We start from the raw sequence: 20,291 nt of genomic DNA, 5'->3' as shown, positions 1-20,291 counted from the left end.
ATAAAGGTTATGTGCCAACTGGTTATCTTGGGGGGGATGGAGCTGGGGAGTGGGGAGTGCTGAGGGGCACACTGCTCAGGAGATTATAGAAAACGTATACTTCCTGTCCTATATATTTTGGTAATGTTTGAATTTGTTTTTTAAAAGAAACATAATTTTTGATAGCAGAAGCACAAAGGTTCTAGTTTTCTAATGCACAAACTTAAAAAGACTCAGAATAACTTTGGTAATAATGAAAGCTATAACCTGAGAAGAATAAAGGTAATTTTAAAAGATTTCTTTAAAGGAAGAAAATGGCTAAACGCATAAAGATGCTCACAGTAGTAACACCTATTGTAAGGAGAAACTGGAAAAACCTGAACATCTACATTATGTATATTATGTGTTCATACAGTCTCCTAGTGAATTCCATAGTCAACAAAAATGATAATCTGGAATACTGGGTAGTGACAAAATGCAGAGCAAAATGTAAAGCTTTTCTCTATTTGACATTATAAATGTACAAAACATATGTATTTGGACATGGACGTGGGAATATGGAAACATGGAGACACTTATGCTGTTAGCATGGTGTAGCTTTGGGTGAATTTCCTGCTGTTAAAGTTTCTTTTAACAGCTGTATCTGGGTTACATCCAGGTCACTTGCTACAATACCCTCGTCTCCCGTCCCCTCGACTGGCATGTCAGGGTTGTCAGGTGGCTTCGGTGGTTGACAGCCATCCTCGAACTCAAGGCTTTTACCACCCCAGTTCCTGGGAAGGGCTTGGGGATGGCTGAAGGCAGGGGCGAGCATCCCAGGACCATGCGGGTTGGCAGACAGGAGCGGATACCAACCTGCTCTCGGGCTCCAGTCTACAGCAGATGGCGGCCAGGGGGAAGAAGGCTGGGGGGCAGTCCGTGGGGACAAACTTCTCCCAGAAGAGCTTCACGTTGAGGCCGAAGTCCAGTGTTCGGGGCAGGCAATCAGGATCTGCATACACCTGCCCAATGATCTGCAGGTGGGAAGACAGTGGTCAGGAATGGGCTGCTGATGTACAGCCGCATGGCAGGGGTGGGCCATGCTGGTGTGTGGACAGGACAGGAAGGATGGTCAGAAGAGGGAGGTAAAAACTGTCCTTGGAGGGCTCCACCTCCCCCGTTTCTCCAAATCTTGCTAATCCAGACTTGTCTCTCGACTGAGAGTGTGGTTACTGAGGAGGGTTTGGAAGAGGCCTCACTGCAGCAGAAGCACAATATTCCCAATTGGCCTCTGGAGGAGCAGCTTCCACCCACCCGACCCTGCCCTGCTCTGTACCCTTCTGTCTGTGTCCCCTGACAGAGTTTAGGCCCTGAGAAGGTTGGCGCTGGGTCTGATTCAAGTCTGAAACCCTTTGGCGCCAGACCAGTGCTTTGTACACAGTAGGTGCTCAAGTGATCTCTGTTAGAGAACAATATTTTTAAAAACCTTCCTTCATCATTCCAACCGTCCCTCTTGTCTCCTCTACCACATCTCACTCCGTGGGAAGCACAGAAGCCTTTGAATGTATGTACTCGACTCAGTGCTTCAAGACAGACTGAGCTAAGCTCCTGAGGGCAGGACTCTTTCCGTGACTCACTCTGCACCCCACAGAGCCTAGCGCTGTGCCACATGGGCCAGCGCTTCCTGGAGTGTCTGCTGCTCCTTGTTGGGCTGAGGGTGGGGGCAGCACGAGTGCCTGGGGAAGGTGGCACAGAGGGAAAGGCTACATCTGGCCCAAGAGCTAGAAGGACAACCTCCTGCCCTTCCTGGTGAAGTTTCGTGTCCCGCCCACCCCCTTACTGGCCATGTGACCAAGAGCAAGCCACTGCCCCTTTCTGAGCCTCAGCTTCCTCACCTGAATAAGCCCGGCCCAATCCTTCTCATGGCACCAATGAGACTCGAAGGTGTCAACAGATCTGTGATAAACTACACAACCCTCCACTGGTGTTGATTTTATGGCAAGCTACTCATCTTAGGAGGAGGAGGAGCCCCAGTTCTGACTAGGGGGCCGAGCTGCTGGGCCTGCTGCCTCAGTCCCGGCCTCCATGCAGGAGCTCACCTCACAGAGGACAATCCCAAAAGAGAAGACATCCACGGTCTCATCGTAGCTCTTTCCTTGGGGAACACAGGAGAGCAGGCTATTAGGTTTAGTCCCTTCTCTGCTCTGCACTGAGTCTAGAGCCAGGTCAGGCCACAGCCAAGAAACAGGGTTAGAATAGCTTCTGTGGGGATGCCCCAAAGGCTGCCCTGGATAGACACCATCTGAAAATCACCTTTCCTCAGTCCTGTGTGGGCTGCCTTGGAGAAATCTTGTGAAACAACACTGCCCAGGATGAAACTGCATGGGATAGTGAAAGAGAATTGGACCAGGGTTCACATGGACCCTGACACTGCCTGCTGTGTGTTCCTGGGAAGATTCCTAAACCTCTCTGGGCTGCAGACTCCAGAAAGGGTGTATCGGACCATTTCTGAGGCCTCACAGCCCTGTGTGGTTCAAGAATCCAATGAGCATCTTTGGCTGGTTAGAGCATTATCCACAAGGGGGCGCCACACTTCAGTTCTCAGCACGGAGAGAGAAGAAAAGGCAATAAACAGCCTGAGCTCTCAGCTACCCTTGGTGCTCAAAAGCCACAGTCAGACCGCAGCGTGGGCCCAGAATGGGGCACTGGCCAGCTCGCAGGACTGAGCTCAGGGAGGGAGGGGTTTATGAGGTCCAGCCTGGCAGGGGATAAAAACCATCTAGCCCTCAGCTCTGGGTACCTGGCCTTACACTTCACAGGCCTCCCCTGAAGCCCCCAGGGCTCTGCTGAGAGATGCGGCCCCACCTCCCCTCTGGGGCGTCAGGACTCACCATTCAGCATCTCAGGGGCCATCCAGTAGGGGTTTCCCACCACCGTGTAGCGTTTCTTGCGGTCACTCTTGCGCAAGGTACGCTTCTTGGTGGTGGCCTTCTCCACTGGGGGCTTCTTCCTCTCCTCGACTATGAGCCGTGACAGCCCAAAGTCTGCCACCACCACGGTCTTGTCCTGGGAGGACAAGGGCCAGGTTAGCACCTGGTGGGGACATTCCCAAAAGCAGCCACTGGGAAGGGGAGAAAAGGAGTGTAGCAAAGGGCTGTCTTAGCGAATGGGGCTCGGCGTTTGTTTTTTCACTGTCTGCTCTCTGCACAGAGCAGGTTCCCCAGGCCTGGGGGTGTTCTCAGCAGAGGCGCTGGAGCCTGGAGGGGTAAGGCTCTGGGACCCGGAGAGTGGAACTCAGAGGCAGGACAGAGGATTTCTTTTGTTTTGTGTTTTTCTCATCCTGCCTTGTTCCCAGAAAGATTTAAGGCCGTGGCTAGAACCAGGATAAGACAGAAAAAGACAAGGTGGAGGCATTCAGTGGGGGGACGTAGGGGAGATAAGCTCTTCAAACAGCTACAAGGCAGTCATGTGGAAAAGGGATTAAGACTGTTTGGTGTAAGTCCAGAGGGCACAGCCAGGGCCAGTAAGTGGACACCCAGGAAGCCACACTGGAAGTCAACAGGAGTAGTAACATTGTAACAGCCAAAGCTGACCAGCAACGAGGACGGAGGCTGGCCCCAAACCAGTCACTGTGAATTTACTAGCTCTGTGGCCTTGGGCTGAGGCTTCAGGTGCCAAGGCTGTAAAACTGGGTCCTCAGTGAGTTGCTTTCACCATCACAGGGCAAAACCAGGAAAAGCGACAGGGTTCTATGTACAGTTAAGGAACTTCTCAAGTCCCTTTTAACCAAAGGATTTCAAAGCTGCTACTGGGAGGAGGTGGGATTCGTCGGCATGTGTTAGGAAGCCCCTGGAAGACAGAGGAGGGCATTGGAGGCAGCAGGAGGGGCAAGACAGGAGCCCTAGGTGATACCTCTGGTCTAAAGCAATAGGGGACAGTCTCCCTGGTGACAAGGAGGCCAGGAGGACCGCCCTGGGGAGGCCCAGAGTGGTGGGACATACCAGCTTGATGAGGCAGTTGTGCGAGTTCAGATCCCGGTGGATGATACACATCGAATGCAAATAGGCCTGGAACAGAAGTATGAGCTGAGGCCAATGGGCAGTTAATCAACCAGATGGTGACTCTGAAACTGGGGGCCACAGAACCTGCTCTTCTCCCAGGTCATCCCCACCCAGCTTCGGAACCAACCCGGACTCCAGAGCCCTCCTGGTGTCACTCCCTTGTCCCACCGACAACAGAAAGCCAAAGGCCGCCGGGGCTTCCCCTCTCCCTGACGCCATTTCCTGCCCATCCTCTGTTCACTGACCCAACCCAGTGGATGCTCTCTCCTCAAGTCTCCGACTCCACTGGGCCCTGGCCCTTGCAAGCCTCCATCCCCTCTACCCACTTTACTTAGATGCCCCACCTGGGTGCATTGCTCCTGCCCCTTCACACCCTCACCCTCACCCCAGTCTCTGGCTTCAGCCACTCTGGATCCTTCCTGCTGTGAAAGGGCAAGTGGCCTCCTCCTGGTCCAACTGGCTCTGTGCTCCCAACATCCCCCTCCCCTGAGACTCAGCACCCTCCCCACTCCCTGTGGTCTAGTGGTGAGGATTCGGTGCTCTCACTTTGACCTCTCCCTCTTCCTACCCAAATGTTTCCAAACTGGTCTCTACTTGCTATTTCCCCCCTCCAGGCCTCCGCCTCTGGCTCTTGTCATCCTGGAGCCACTTCCTTTCCCTTCCCTTCCCCAGCAAGGGGGGAAGGAGCCACCCCCCAGCCCCCTGCAACCCCCACAGCACTGCTTCCGGCCCCTGGGCTCCTGGAGCTGCTCACACGCCCAGGGAGCTCTTCCTGACCTGCCTGCCACCCCTCCTCCGAGGCTACCCATGCCTCTCCCGAGACACCTGCCCTCGAGACGCCTGCCTTTTCCTTCCGGCCTCCTCAATGTCAGCGCCTCTCAGAGCCACCTTCTCTTCACTGCTGACCCCCACGAACCACCAGCACATCAGCCTCAGCAGATGCCTATCCTATCCTAGCTCTTCCCAAACCCGTTTCCCGACCATCACTCCCCCCCCCCTCCCCCGGCAGTCTGGTAGACGACACCACTGTTCTTCTAGGCACCTCAAGGCGCCCCGGGCCCACCTCCCCCCACCCCTGCTCTCTCACTACCAACCAGTCTCCATTCTGACTCCACCCTGCCTCCCAGTCTCCTGGTCCCACAGCCCCACTGTAATTCAGAAACCTGAAAGGTTTCATGACTCCCAACCCAGGTCTCCCTGCCCTGAGTTCTCCCAACTCCCCGCCAACCTACTGACCACACCAGAGTCACCTTCAAAACAGCACAGCTCTGGTCACAAAATGTTCTTGCTTAAAAATCTTATATGTGTGTCTTTTTGGCTTCCTAAATAAAGTCTGGACTCCTTAGCTTAAACGCAGGGATTTTAATGTCCCCCCTGTCTAATACTGTCTTCATGGACCCCACATAGAACAGCAGGCATTAAAATCTCGGGCTTGGGGGTCAGACCAACTGACCCAAGCTCCTAGCTCCGTCCTTGTGTAGCTCAGCTTCTCATCTGGAACCAGGGCTGTCATGAGAGGTGCTAGTCCCTCAGCTCAGTGCCCGGCTTGGAGAAAGCACTCGGCAGTTGTCACTGTCCCCATTGCTGTGACTGGCACCATTCTTTCCCAGTGAAACAGACTATTTCCTCCTTTCTCCTCCCAGCTCTTTGCTGCTCTCATCACCCCAACCTTGGGGCCTCTCTGCCAAGAGGAACTTTCATGCAATTCTGACCCATCCTTCAGGGCTCAACTAGAACACAATTCCCAATTCTCTGATTTCCTAGGCAGTGAGGTTCTCTGCTCTCTCTAAGGGCCCTCAGCACCTGGATGCCCCTGTGACAGCAGGGCCAGGCTGCCTCGTGCTAGTTTGCTTCTCCAGTTCGCCTTGCCCATACCCTGTTTGCTCTTGAAGACTGGGAATTCTTTGAGAGTAGAGTTGTAAGTTGAGAACAGCCAGCTGTGGGCAATTTTCACTGGCACAGAGAGAAGCTTGATAAACAGGTGCTGAAGGACCCAGCCCATGCAGGCTGCCCAGGACAGGGTCTCTGCCTTTCAGTGCCTGCCCGCCATCCCTGCACCTCTCCTGACCCCCCACTCCCAATACCCCTGCTCCGCTGGCAGGGCTGTTGGCAGGACTCACCATTCCAGAGGCGATGCCTTTGGCAAAGCTGACCTTCTGCTGCCAGGGGAACGGGTCCTACAGGATGGAGGAATGCCCATCAGAGGCTTCTGGGCCCTGTCCCACTTGTGGTCCGGGCCCCATGGGTCAACATGATCTGCCAGCAAACCCTCCCTGCCTGTGCCCAGTCCCGCCCAGCACGGCCCTTTGTAGGCAAAGCAGTGGGCCTCTCTGGCCATCATGGTTCCAGAGTAGTGGTGACAGAGGTGTCCCACAGACAACCCACCAAGGCTCTTGGGAACTTTGGGGGTGGCACGCTCACCACGCTGCGCAGAAAGTCCTTCAGCGTGCCCCCCTCGATGTACTCCGTCAGCAGGTTCAGCTTCTTGTCCTTGTACAGCACGCCGATGAACTTGAGCACGTTGGGGTGGTCCAGGCTGCGCATCACCTTCACCTGAAGGAGGGGAGGCCAAGGAGGGTGGGTGGTTTCTTTCTCACCCCTTCCCTCCAGGGAGTCAGATTGACAAATGTGACCTGCATCTCCCACCTCCTATCTCATGTGCTGTGGAGGAAGGCCCCAGGTGGACGGGAATGGCCTCCCAGGCCTCACCCCTGGGAGCCTGCCTTTCTAGGAGCTGCATCGGGGGAACTGGAGTAGGAGGACCCAAGGCCTGGAGGGCAGCACCCAGTGGAGCAATGGAGAGAGGTGGGAGAACCGTGTCAACATTCAAGGTGCCAGGCTCCCCGGGCACGGCGTTCAGGTGGGGTCACAGCATCGAGCTGCAGTGAACTGGTCTGTGTTCATGTCCATCACCCCACACTCCACGAGCTCCTCTGAACCACATCTCGCGGTACCCAGCTCATGCTGTCTTTAGTGTTTGTTGCACAAATAATTATGCTGTAATTTAGAGGGGGCAGGGACGTTCCTCTAAATGATTTTTTCTGCCTTAAGAAAGTGACTCCAAACTAAGTTTCCTCTTGAAATCTTTTTTTTTTTTTTTTTTTTTGGTGCCAAAAGCCGGGATTGAAATCATTATTTAGTAACAACTTCTGTCTTCCAACACTGACATCAAACTCCTAACCCCTACACTCCCCTTCTTACCTCAGTCAGAAAAGTCTTCTGTGTCTCCTCGTCACACCGAATCAACTCCTTCATGACCATCACTTTGCCAGTGGCTTTGTGTGTCACCTAAAAGGAGGGTGACTGTTACTGGTGCAGAGACCAGAGGTGGTTCTGGGGAACTGTGTGAAAATCGATGTAACTGGCCATCCCATCCCCTGGAGGACACACTGAAGTAACCGGATAAAACTGACAGAGCTCATGTGTAGAACACACAGCATGGGCCCCGGGGGACTAAGAGGGGAGCACACCCTCCTCCCTGGAGAGCTGGGCATGCACAAAGGAGAAGCAAGAATCTAGAAAAGGGACATGTGGGAGGAGGCGGCGGGGCGGGGGGGTGGGGCTGCTGCCAAGCCAAGCAGGGTCTCTGGTCACCTGACACAGAAGCATGTCCCCTGGGGGAAAAGGAGTCTAGGGGCAGGAGGGTCAGTGCCACAGACATGCATCAGGGAGCTGGGTGGGTTGGGAGTGAGCTCTCCAGCCCCAATGCCCCGAAGGCTGAGACACATGGCTTACCTGACCCCCCCTCCCAGCTCTCAGCAGAGGAGGAGGAGAGAAAGAGAGGTTAGTCCCCAAGACTGTTCAGCAGGGAGGCAGGAGCCACTCCCAGCACCGAGGCCTCTAGGCACCTAAAGACACCCACTGACTGGAGGCAGGAGGGCCACGGGAGAGCTCGTCCCCACCCGGGGCTCCAGGTCCACCAAGCTCACTTCAGCAGCAATGCTGCCCTTCGGTGGCCTGGGAGGGAAGGGGTGCGGCCCTCACACCATCACCTCCAGCCAGGAGTGAGGTCTGGTATCCTGCAGAGCATCGGGGAGGCCATGTGATAAGAAATCCCCAAAAGAAGGTGAGAGGGCTGGGGGGCAGAGAGGTGGCACAGCTGCCACCAGTGCTCACCTTGATGGCCTGCCCAAAGAAGCCCTTTCCCAGGACCTCCCCGTGGATCAGGTCACATGGCCGGAAGATCTGCTGCGAGTAGCTGCTGGAACAGCGGAGGGATTCTGAGCGGCTGATGTCACGGCTGAGCAGGAGGGGCTCCTTTGGGGAGCTGGGGCCAGGGGACTTGGAGATGCTGTTACTGCGCCTGAGGATGAGGAAGGATGAGGGTAGGGACAGGGCAGTCCTCAGAGACCCGCCAGGAAAGCCTAGAGGCAGGAACCTCAGGTCCGCCCTGTCCGTTCCAATGTCTGTAGTTAGGGTGCTGTGATGCGGGAGGGGACTCTAACATCAGACAGATGTGTCGTCTAGGGGCTGCAGACATCTGCAGCCCATTTAAGCATGGTAAAATCACATTCAAAGTGGGAATCCTAAGTACCTCTCACCTGGAATGATGGATTAGACTCTACTAGCTGACAGCACTGTTGATGGAAGTCCACCGCCTTCCATGCCTGCCTGATTTAAGCCCTGACCGGCTTAGAGCGACAGCCTAGTACCACCCCAAACAAGCAAACGGGATTTCGGATATTTTGCACATCTTTGTAGTACCCGTCTGCATTTCCCGAATTTTAAAATAATAAGTGTGTATGATTTTTAGAGCAATAAAGCCACTATGTTTATGACATTTTTTTTTTTTTGGCCACGCCTCGCAGCTTGTGGGATCTTAGTTCACCAACCAGGGATTGAACCCGGGCCCTCAGCAGTGAAAGCTCGGAGTCCTAACCACTGGACCGCCAGGGTTCCCTGTCCCTTCTTGAAAACCTAAAACAACTTTAATTCACCTCTTGCTTTCTAGTTTTCAACGTCTTTACACTTATTAACCCTATCTGTGCCCCTTCTCCAGCCTCTGAGCCCCACGCTTCCCCCACAGGCCATGCTATCCTTTGGGGTCCAGCACTGCTGCCTCCTGTCCAGCTCAGTTCAGTGGACAGAGCCTGACCCTCTGGTTTCTAGGGAAACCTGGCAGTCAGCTGGGTCCCGGCTATGAACTGTGATCCCTGAGGCGGGGGAACTGGGTCAGCACAATCCTCATAGCCCGTCCCTGGCCAGCTGGTTCCCTTCCTAACTCTGCTGGCCTCTGAGAGCCGGCTCCACCTCGTCTGAGGGCCGGCATGGGACAGCGCAGAGCCGGGGTGGGAAGTGGCACCTCAGGGAGCGTCTCCTCAGTGTCCCTTCCAGATTCTCCTTGGTGTCCAGGGGGATGAGGGTGTCCGAGTGTCTGGCATTCTGCATGTGGGGAGAGAGCCGTGCATCCAGCCGCAGCTGGTCCAGGCGCTGGGAGACGGGGTCATGTTCAATCAAGAGCTGAAGCGTCTGGCTCGTCTGGCTAATTGCATCTTCTACCTGTGGCCAAGAGCAGTGTAAGGCTGGCTCCACAGGCTGTCCCACTGCAGGTCACCCACTGTCAGCCCAGATGACCCAAGCCAGTGTGGCCTCCAGCTGCCACTAGCCACACAGTGCCCTCTGACAGTCTGGCAGGCCATCCCTGCTGCCCTGGTAACGTGCCAGGCTGACACAGGAGGTCACTAGTGGTCACAGGCTCACTGGCAAGACAAAGAGATAGACTGGGGGTAGGAAAAGGTAAAGGCCATGGCCTGGTCTCCCGGAGGGTCTGTTCCGTGTCCCACTCCCACAGGACACACTGTACCTCTTCCACTCGGAGTGTGCGGACGGGGGTCCCATTGATCTCCAGGATGCGGTCCCCAGGGTGGATGGCATTGCGGTTGTTGGGACTGATGTGCATCCGGTTGACCCTGGGCCAGACAAGAGTTGAGATGGGGTGAAGGCATCTTTAAAAAGTGTCTGACCAATTTCTCTTGTGCAGGGATGGCTCACCAGGCCCCAGGCCCCTACTGGCCCCCAAGGCCCAGGCCACTCACAGCGAAAGGCCACACCTTTCACAGGGTGCCCCGTCTCAGTAAAGAGCACCCCCACTCACCCAGAGGCCTAAGCCAGAAACTTGGACAGCACCCTCCCCATGTGGGGTTCCCTCACTGCCCCCCAACCCTCACCATCCTGAAGAATCCTCCATCACCATAGTGACCAACATCCCCTGCCTGGATCTTGCATCAGCCTCCTAACTGGTCTCTGCACCTCTAGGCCTGCTCCTCTCCCATCCCACTTCCACGGCAGCCATCCTTCTAAAATGCTCACCTGGCTGTGTCACCTAGTTGCTTAAATCCCTCAATAGACCTGCTGAGTCTCCATAATCCAGGCCCTCCATGACTTAACAGACCCCCTCTGGCTAGTCCCAACCACTCAATCTACACCAGACACAGCCACAGACTCCCACCTCAGCCCTGAATACAGTTCTAGGCTTAGAGCAGACTTCACCTCACTCCCCCAACCCCAGGACCTCCCCCCTCTGCTGTGAGCACCCAGTGCCCAGCACACAGTAAGTGCACAGTCACCGTCTGCAGGGTTGGCAGACACAGTGCCTCATTACTGTTATTAGGCAGACAGACTCTTCCCCCATCTGGTCGCTGGCCTGGACCTAGGATGGAGTCTTAACCTCTTTCTCCTCCTTCCTCCATTCACTCACTCAACCAACGAAACAATAATCCATGCACACCCACTATGTGCCAGGCACTGTTGCAGGCCCTGGACATGCAGCGTTGAACAAGACTAAGTTCCAGAAGGAACTCGTGAGGAGGACACATGATAAACAAACATAACCAAGGCAGATAATTTCAAAGAGCAAACATGATCTGAAACTTGACACGTGAAAGGTGAGCAATTCTGGCGTTAAGTATCTGGTGGGGAGGAACCTAGGCAGGGAGAACAGTAAGTGCCAAGGCCCAGGCACGGTGACAGTACAGTGAGCCCAGGAGGAAGAGACGAGATGAAGATGTGGGGAGCTCTGCTATGACTCTGGGGTTCCGATCCCCTCAAGGCCCATCTGTGGGCTCTGCTCAAGAACCCCTGCCCCAGACACTCACTCTTTTACTTGCACGGTGGTGGCGTAGCTGGAGCAGGCACTCTCCACGGACACGGAGAAGCCCCGCCTGCCCTCGGTGGTGGCCGGCATGGAGATGTGTGTGACGGAATAGGGCAGCTGGTCCTGGACAGACTCTGTGGAGAGCCTCTCAAACATGGGTGCCAGCACCACCTCGTTGTGGCACTTCCCACTGCGGGAGGAGCAGAAAGGGGGCTGAGAACCCACAGCCCCACCTGGAAGCCCCCACGTGGCTTCAAGTAACAATATCCATAGCCCCATGTTCATTGCCCTTGCCCGATTCCAGCTGACAAGAATAAGCAGCCTGGGTTCTCTGGGGTGGGCTGGGACTGGGGGAAAGACGGCCTGGGTTCTCTTCACTCTGCCTCTGACTCAAATTAAGCACTGGGCCTCAGCCTGACTTCTTTTATCGACAGACGCAGTTGGACTGAGTGAGTTCTAAGGGGTCTTTGCCTTTAATGTTCTGGGATCCTTCTCCGAGAGCGCCCTCCCAGGCACTCTCTTCCTCTGGGAGGCTTGCAGGGCAGTGTGGTTATTCTCCCAGTAGGTGAGGACAGAGGGCAGAGACGTTAATCATCTTGCTCACAGCTTTCAGACCTGGTTAAGAGCATTGCTGTGATAGGAATCCAGCATGCTGATACCCCTGTAATCTTTCTGCCTAACTCACAGTGCCACTTGTCCCTCTCTCTTGGCCACTCTTGTAGGGAAGGATGGACACGGGGCCATCATCTTACCAGTAGAGGGTGGCGTGCTGCACCAGGGCGTACGCATCCCCATCCTCAATGATCACCTTGCAGCTCATACAGGCAAAGCACTCTGGGTGGTACTTGAACTCCCCGGCCACCTGTTAGCAGGTGGGGAAAAGGGTAGACAGACATGGGGAGGAAGTGAGTTGTCACTGCTGCTGGAGTGAAGGTAGGGATGGGCGAGGGACCTCCCATCAAGGATCTACAGACCCCAGTCATAATCTACCTTGGCACTCCCCTCTCTCGCGCTTCCAGAGAAAGGGTCAGATGGGTGCCTCCCTGTCATTTCGGAGACTGCAAAAAACTCTTTCGGTCTCAGCCATGAGAACAGGATCCCAGAAGTAATCATCCCCACTAGAAAGGCTCATACTCTCCTTTAAGGCCCTCATCCCATCGTACTGTGTCTCCTCCCTGCCTGCCTACCCACCCACCCCAACACTGGACTGTTAAGTCTTTGAGGGAAGGACCTTACCTGGCACTTAATGGGTACTAAAAAAAAATCTGTTAAATGACTGAATAAATAAAGGGAGAGGCCTTGGCTGATGGGAAGACCAGAAGATGAATGGCCACGGGGAACTGGAGGTACTGACAATGGACTCTGATGACCAAGAGGGGCAGAGATGGAGGGATTCACGCACCATGACAGGTCCCGTCATCAGCAGAGAGCATCCATGGCAGAACTCCCCAAACTTCCCCCAGTAGTCCTTGTGGCAGTATAGCTTCCCATCCTTCTCGTAGTACCAGTTGGTGAGGGAATCCTGGCATTCAGAACATCTGAAAGGCAAGATGAGAACAGAAACTCTCCCGGATCCTTGGAACTAGGCTACACGGGCCGCCCCTGGCTCCCAGGTGTAAGAACAAAATGGAGGGACCTCTTTGATCCAGAGCCAGGACAAGGGAATGTTACAGTTTGCTGCTATCTTCCCAACGGAAGCCAGTCTGAGTGAACAGGACCCCAGAAACCAGCTCTGTATGACCTGCCTCCACTGGGGGACCTCAACCTTTCTGGGTCTTGAAGCCCTTGGAGAATCTGATAGAGTCAAGAAGCCTCTCCTGGCAAAATGCGCATAGGAGGAAAATGTGCATAGAATTTAGGTATGGGGTACATGTGTATCAAGGGTTGAAGCCTACTCACGGACCCTGTTAAGAACCTCTGGTCTAGACAGCTATCTCGACAAATCAAAGAAGCTCAAAAACCCACCCATTACCAACAGCATCACTGATGTAGCATTCTTTTTTTAATTAAAAATTTTTTTTAAATTGACGTATAATTGATTTACAATGTTGTGCCAATCTCTGCAGTATAGCAAAGTGACTCAGTTATACACATATAGACATTTTTTTAAAAAATATTCTTTTCCATGATGGTTTGTCACAGGATATTGAATATAGTTCCCTGTGCTATGCAGTAGGAACCTGTTGTTTATCCATCCTATATATAACACTTTATGGTGTAGCATGCTTGAGAAAATTATGTTAAGCATAAAGAAACAGTCAGGCAAATCCAGAAAGGGGAGGTCATTCTATAAGACAACTGCTCTTTACTCTTCCAAAAAGTTAAGGCCCAGGGATTAAAAAAGCCTAGAGACACAGAAACCAAATGCAATACCTAAACCTTGTATTTGAATCTGGACTGAAAAAGAAAACAGACGAGAGTGACATTTTTGGAACAACTGAGGAAATCTGAATTTGGACTATACATTAGATTATATTGTAAAATTACTGTCAATTTTCTTAGATGTGATGATACTTTGGCTATATAGAAAAATTTGTAGAAGAAAAAATAGTAAAGTAATAATTAAGGGGAAACTTCAACTGACTTTTAAATAGTTAAGTAAAAAATAAATAAATAAAACATTGTGTTTGTGTACAAAGTGGCTTAAAGTTAGCAAATGATGGGGCTTCCCTGGTGGCGCAGTGGTTGAGAGTCCGCCTGCCGATGCAGGGGACACGGGTTCGTGCCCCGGTCCGGGAGGATCCCACATGCCGCGGAGCAGCTGGGCCCGTGAGCCATGGCCGCTGAGCCTGCGCGTCCGGAGCCTATGCTCCACAACGGGAGAGGCCACAACAGTGAGAGGCCCGCGTACCGCAAAAAAAAAAAAAAAAAAAAAAAAAAGTTAGCAAATGATGAGTCTAGGTGATGGACACATGAGTGTTCTTTGAACTATTCTTTCAACTTTTCTATATATTTGAAAATTTTCAAAATAAAATATTGGGGGGATAAAACCAAAACCCCATCGGCGCTGTGTAATACATGCATGTTAGCCCCAGGCCTCCTTTCTGCTCCAGTCACCGTGACGTTCCACCTTTGGTCAGGCCGGGGGGGTGTTCTCGGGCCATGTCTGTACAGACATGCTCGTCCTCACGTCTGATCCTGGTGCCCAGTGCTAAGAGCCCCTTGGCCTGACAAGCCCACCCCACCTCTTTCTCCCTAGTTAACAGACTCTCTGTTCTTGTCATGGAGGCCTCACACCACCCACACTGGCCACATCCTTGCTTTCTGAGAGGCAGGGTGGAGCTGCCTCTTGGTTTGAATCCTAACCCTGCTGCTTACTAGTTATGTCATCTTGGGCAAGTGACTTCACTTCTCTGACCCAGCTTCCTTATCTGTAAAATAGACTGCTGCGAAAATAAAATAATCTGTATTAAAGTGTAGACAGTTTGGGACTTCCCTGGCAGTTCAGTGGTTGGGGTTCCGTGCTTCCACTGCAGGGGGCACGGGTTCAATCCCCGGTGGGGAACTAGGATCCCGCAAGCTGCGTGGTAGGGCCAAAAATAAAATTAAAAAATAAAAAAAATAAAGTATACACAGTTTCTATAAAAGGTCTAGTGCAGTAGGAACTCAGTAAGTGTTCACTGCTGTTAAAGATGATGATGATAATGGAAGCTCACGTTATCAGCCCCTTACTGCCATCAGCTGGGTGGCTTTTGGACAACTTCTCTCAGTAGCTTTTCCTCATTGACAAAATGTGACTCACAGCAACTATTACAAAGACCCACTATGAAGACTAAATAAGTTAACGCAAGAGGAAAGCCTTTTGCAAACTATGAAGGGCAAGGCAAGTGTATTACAGTAACTTGGGAGTAAATTGGCAAGCACTGTAGATAGAAAAGATAGATATACAAGGTTTCCAACTCCGCTTTCCAAGAGCTTTATAATGAGTTGGGGAAGAGAAATTCTAATCAAAACTTGATTAACAGTGCAGGGTGAGAGGCCACGATGGGGGCTTCTGCCACCAGCCATTCCCACCTTCAGCATTTCCTACTTGTCCTTTGGATGCTGAACTTCAGGGTCCTGAGAGCTGGGTCTGGTGTGAACAGTAAGGATATGAAGTGCCCAGAATGGCTCAGTGAGGACCACAAATTACAGGAGGTAGAGGAGAAGACCCTGTTCTGGGCTTGCAGCTCCAACTCCTCTCAATGTAAAAGGCATGCTGGGGGACTTCCCTGGTGGCGGAGTGGTTAAGAATCCGCCTGCCAATGCCGGGGACATGGGTTTGATCCCTGGCTTGGAAAGATCCCACATGCCACGGAGCAACTAAGCCCGTGCGCCACAACTACTGAGCCTGCGCTCTAGAGCCTGCATGCCGCAACTACTGAAGCCTGCGCACTGCATCGACAAGTAGCCCCCCGCTCGCCACAACTAGAGAAAGCTGACGCGCAGCAACGGAGACCCAACACAGCCAAAAAAAAAAAAAAGGGCACATTGGATGAGCTCTGAATTGGGAGGAGAGACTACATGCCCTTGGAAAAGCCCCTTTCCCTCTCTGGGCTCAGTTTCCCCACCTGTAAAATGAGGGGATTAGACTTTTCCCTAGATGATTGAAGGTTCAAGTCTCAGCACCACTTTCCCCCTAAGTGGCCTAGGGCCAGCTGCTTTAACTCATTTGTGAAATGGCAACATCACCACCTACTTTCGGGGTAACAGTGAGGATTAAACTAGGTTCTGGACGGCTGTGAGGTGCCTAGCACAGGGCCAGCACCAGAAGCAGGGGCTTCCTTCCTGCTGCCACCTGCTGATGTAAAGTTTCTGGGTATCTGCTTTCCTCCTTCACTGGATAGGAACAGTGTCCCACTTACTCCTGGTAGACTCAGCACCTTGCAAAGGGCTGGCAGAGTAAGCCCTTAGCAAATGTTTCCAAAGTGAAAACGGTGGGAGTGGCAAGAACCAGCAGTCCAGGTGGGAGCACAAGAGTTCCAGGGCTCACGGTCACCAGGCCCTACCCCTCTCCTGTCTGCAGGAGAGAAAAGCTGGTGCAGACGAATTTGCACCCAACTGCAGGCCTGGGCCCTGTCACACCCTCACAATGGTATGTGTGCCGCGGGGCACAGGAGCACCAGACACGTCCTTCTCTCCATTGCCAATATCCTGCTTTTGTTTGCTGCAAGTAGCCCTGGCCAGGCCCAGGAGAGGAGGCAGGGAGAGAAGCGAGTGCAGGCACGCAGGAGACAGCCACGCCAGCCTCCTGGGAAGAACACCTGGCCAGAGAGCAACACCACCGATGCATACATCTGTGTCAAGGAATGCCTTTGACGGGCACAGCCAGCTGCATGGCCGAAGTCAGTCACCACAGGTGTCTCTGAAGAACAGGAAGGTGAACAGCTGATAGGAGGACTGGTTGTGGGTCCCCAAGCTGCTTTGTCACACAACACAAGTGGTTCCAGGCCACCGGGGAAGTTGCCAGGGTAGACTTAGAGTCCTAGCTTAGACATTAACAGCAGCTATGGTGACCTGTTACAGGAATGCTAACCATACTCTGGGTGCTGTTATGAGGTGCCTTACATGATCTCTAACCCTGACCACACCCTGCAAGGTGATAGGATTATCCCTGTTTCACAGACTAGGAGACTGAAAAGCAGGATCAAGTCACTTCTGCGAAGTTGCCCGGTACACACATGACGGAGCTGGGATCTGAACCAATGTGCACTTGCACCTGACGATGCAGCACGTCCACTAAGCTGGGCGTCGGGGTTTGCATCTTTGAAAACACAGAGGCTGGAGCCCTGAGAGCTCGCGTTCCTTCTAGTGTTAACACTTGCTGACACTCCTCCTTAAGCCCAAGGACCCAACAGTTAAATGGCACAGCGACTCTCCTCCTCCGCTGAGTCCACAGCAGGCTGGTCCCCAGGAGACTCTGCCTTTTAAGAAAAGAATCCAAAACACACTCTGGGAAAGTAAGGTCCTACTCAAAAGAATCCCACCTCAGGTTCTCAGGGGCTACGGCCACAATATGCTCTCCCCAAAGCCAAGGCTTTTTCCCAGCTTTCAATTTTTTAAAGTTTCAAGTGAAAGTTAACATCTGTCCTGGCTGCAGGCCAGAGGGCATCCATCTCAGAGGTGGTGGGGTTGATGGTGGAGTCCAGACCTGGGGTGGAGGTATCAGCCACCACACTCTCCCGGTCAGTGAGCGGAGCTGAAACCCTCCAGCCCACACGCCTTGACCTCCAGAACTTTTCCCGAGCACTACGGAGAGCCTGGGTGGGTACAAAGTGGACCAAACCCTGATGGTCAGTTCAGTGGGCAGCTCAGATCCAAGCTGAGGCCTTTTGAGTCAGCAGGGAACACACCAGTTAAAAAAAATAATACTTAGAGTCTCACAAATAACTTTTTTCAAGATCTGGGTCCATATTCCTTCTTTGCCATTTACTATCTGTGTCACATAAAGCCAGTTACTTCATGACTCTTGAGCCTCAGTGTCCTCATTTGCACACCGGTGATGATGAGAATTAAATCACGTACAAATGCCTAGCACGAGCCTGGCCCACAGCTGGTGCCCATGAAGAGTTCACTTCCCCACCTCCGTCTTTAATTTGAGAACACCAAGGGCAAAAGGAGACAGACCCCTTGCCCTGCCATGCCCAAGCAAGACGGACCTGTTTCTTGGCCCAGAACCAAATAGATTTCTGGAAATAGAGACGGTTCCCAAATGAATTATTCATCTAGCCCATTAGAAATCAATTGATTATAATCAATTCCTACCAATTAGGAAATAGTTACTGTGCATCTAGGGTGTGCAAGACCAAATAGGCAAGATGCTGGGAGAAGCCAAGTGCGATAAGACAGAGGCCTGGCCCTCAGTCACATGCAAATTCTCCAGACCAAATGTTTACAGGTAAAATTTCAACCTTATGTGGTAAAAGCAGAACACAGCCACAATTACAGTGGATTTACATAGGTTAAAGAACAAGCCCTCCCATGTCCTGGTTGAGGGCCTGGTTGGATGCTCATCCTTAGCCTCTGAATGAGCAGAAAACTGTTGGGAAGAAGCTTCTTCCAGCCCCTACCTCTGAGCTGTGACCGGGGTGGACGGGAGAGCGGGCACTCTCTCTGCCCCTGCCTGAGAGTCACAACTGGGGATGCTACGCCTCCCCCAGGCCCAGGGGCTGCAGAGAGAACAGGGGCCTATAGACTCCGGTCCATCAGAACCCAGTGTTCTACCACCACAGACCCCTTTATTACTCCTCCTTCCTGCAGACCCTGTAGACTGAAACAGGCTGTCAATTAAGCTGTAATTATTATGGATATGTTGATATCCTGTTTGAAAAAATTAACCAAACACATAATGAGCCTCTGATCAGCAAGAAATAAGTGCTGCCAGAGTGCATTGATTCAGTTCCAACCAAAAGCCAGGAAGGCTGTAATAGTTTCAAGCAATTTGTGCCGTCGTGCTGCAGTTAAGGGTAGAGCCTCCGGTATTTGGAAAAAATGGAAAAGAGCTTGTGTGTCTCTGAGGAGGTACATAGGTTGCGGAGTTGGGAACCATTCACCTCATCAAGTCCTTCATTTTTCAGATGAGGAGAAAAAGAGTTCCAAGGTGGCTGCCAAATGTTACTGCTAAGCTGGGCTGGGTTAAGAACAGTTTCTCCCTTTAAACATGGGTTGCTTTAGAATACAAAAATGAACTTGTTTTCTTTAAGAGACAATGTGTAAACCAAACCCATTAAATCAATGTTGGGCATTAAACAGAAAAGCTATAAAAAGAAAAATCCTTTAAAGATGTCAGACAAAAGTCACTCCCTAATTTACCTCTTTTGTAAATTCCAATTCGAGGTGTTTTCTTACTTGGGAGGACACTTGTAACTGCATCTCACCCCCCAAGCTGGTGGCACCGGCAGCGGAAGGCAGTGCTCTCTGCTGAGTGCGACCTGCCAGGCATGGGTGCCGGGGGTACAGAAATCACATCTTTCATCCCCGGCTCCCTCTTCCTTCCCCTGCGCACTGTCACGCCAGATGATGTCCCCGTGGAATTTGGTTGCGTCACTCTCCTTGCAACCAGAGCCCCAGAACTCCTGTGTGTTCAAGGCCTAGGGTCAAGGACTCAATTTGTTCCATGAATCTCGTAAGGGTCGTGTTCAGGAGCCCAGGAAGTCCAGTCCCTATGCTCTGCAGAGGAGGAAACTGAGGCCCAGGGAGGCGTCAGAGGGCTGCCATGAGGACATCCTGTAGTAAAGGAGAGGGCTGATGGCAGAAGCATCTTTCTGACCAGGCAGGGACAGTGGTGACTGATGAGACTGCTACCTGGGAGAGTGGAGGGTCTGGGTGGTCCCTCCTGTGGGGCACACAGCCCCATGTGTGGCTAGCTCTTCAGAAGTGGCTTCAGGAATGTGGCCTCCCATTTGGGGGAGGGGGCAGCGGAGAGGGTCTATGGCCAGTCAGTCAGTCGTTCCCACCCCCCTCCAGCTGGCCAAACAGAGTTGGGGGGAGAGCTGTCAGGTTGCCCAGAGGAGCTGGGGCAGAAAAAGATAAAGGACAGGCAGACCTGGGTGGTTTCAGTGGCCTGGCCCTCAGAGGTCCAGGATGAGAGTTCATTATCTGCTCTAGCTCCTCAGAAGTTGTGTCTTGTCCCTGGAGATTAAAAGGGGCACATGTTCCTGCTTCTAAGGGAACGACCCCTCCCCCAAGCTGCCTACCCAGGATTAAGAGTAAGAGGGATTAATGAGGCCCTGGCTTAACCCAGTGGCTACTTCAAACACTTGGCATCTTGATTCCACATGGTACAGCTCAAGATCAATTCCCACTGGCTCTGCAGAGGAGAATCTCTGCCATCCCTTCATATGCCAGGCACACTATGGGGACCCTTTTTCTGCTCGAATCTCTCTGCTTCAAGAGGAAAGCAAACCTGAGAACGATACTGTGGGGGATACATGCAGGGGGAGGTGCAGCCTCCTGAGGATGAGAGAAGAAACTCAGGAAGACAGATGAGGCGGGCCAGAGAGACCCCACAAGTTAACTATGTTGAAACCAGCTGCCACATCTGTAAAATGGGGATACAAAACGTCTTGAGGCTGTTGAGAGATCAAAGGATAAAGTACATAGCAGGATGCCTGGAAGAGTTAGCCCTGAGGACCAGTTCCCTCCCCCCTCCCTCAAATCCAGGGGTTTCCCACCACTCTACCAGGGTCTAGTAATTCCCA

General features: G+C 52.6%; 1 protein-coding gene across 4 annotated transcripts in view; it reads right to left on the bottom strand.

Moving 5' to 3' along the window:
- Nucleotides 1–20,291, bottom strand: part of LIMK2 (LIM domain kinase 2) — a 55,879-nt gene that overhangs the window by 3,340 nt on the left and 32,248 nt on the right. For all 4 annotated transcript variants that reach the window (XM_060028373.1, XM_060028375.1, XM_060028377.1 and 1 more), the window contains 13 exons: nt 12,515–12,650; nt 11,865–11,974; nt 11,114–11,302; nt 9,823–9,928; nt 9,322–9,518; nt 8,136–8,322; nt 7,221–7,307; nt 6,441–6,572; nt 6,140–6,196; nt 3,960–4,025; nt 2,850–3,024; nt 2,058–2,113; nt 835–992 (listed from right to left, as the gene is read on the bottom strand). In XM_060028373.1, coding sequence (XP_059884356.1) covers nt 835–992; nt 2,058–2,113; nt 2,850–3,024; nt 3,960–4,025; nt 6,140–6,196; nt 6,441–6,572; nt 7,221–7,307; nt 8,136–8,322; nt 9,322–9,518; nt 9,823–9,928; nt 11,114–11,302; nt 11,865–11,974; nt 12,515–12,650 — 1,656 coding nt within the window. The remainder of the gene's footprint in view (nt 1–834; nt 993–2,057; nt 2,114–2,849; nt 3,025–3,959; nt 4,026–6,139; nt 6,197–6,440; nt 6,573–7,220; nt 7,308–8,135; nt 8,323–9,321; nt 9,519–9,822; nt 9,929–11,113; nt 11,303–11,864; nt 11,975–12,514; nt 12,651–20,291) is intronic.

This window comes from Delphinus delphis, chromosome 13 (genome assembly GCF_949987515.2).
Source record: "Delphinus delphis chromosome 13, mDelDel1.2, whole genome shotgun sequence".
In the NCBI taxonomy this organism is placed as follows: Eukaryota; Metazoa; Chordata; class Mammalia; order Artiodactyla; family Delphinidae; genus Delphinus; species Delphinus delphis.
This window is presented reverse-complemented; position numbering and strand designations above follow the sequence as displayed.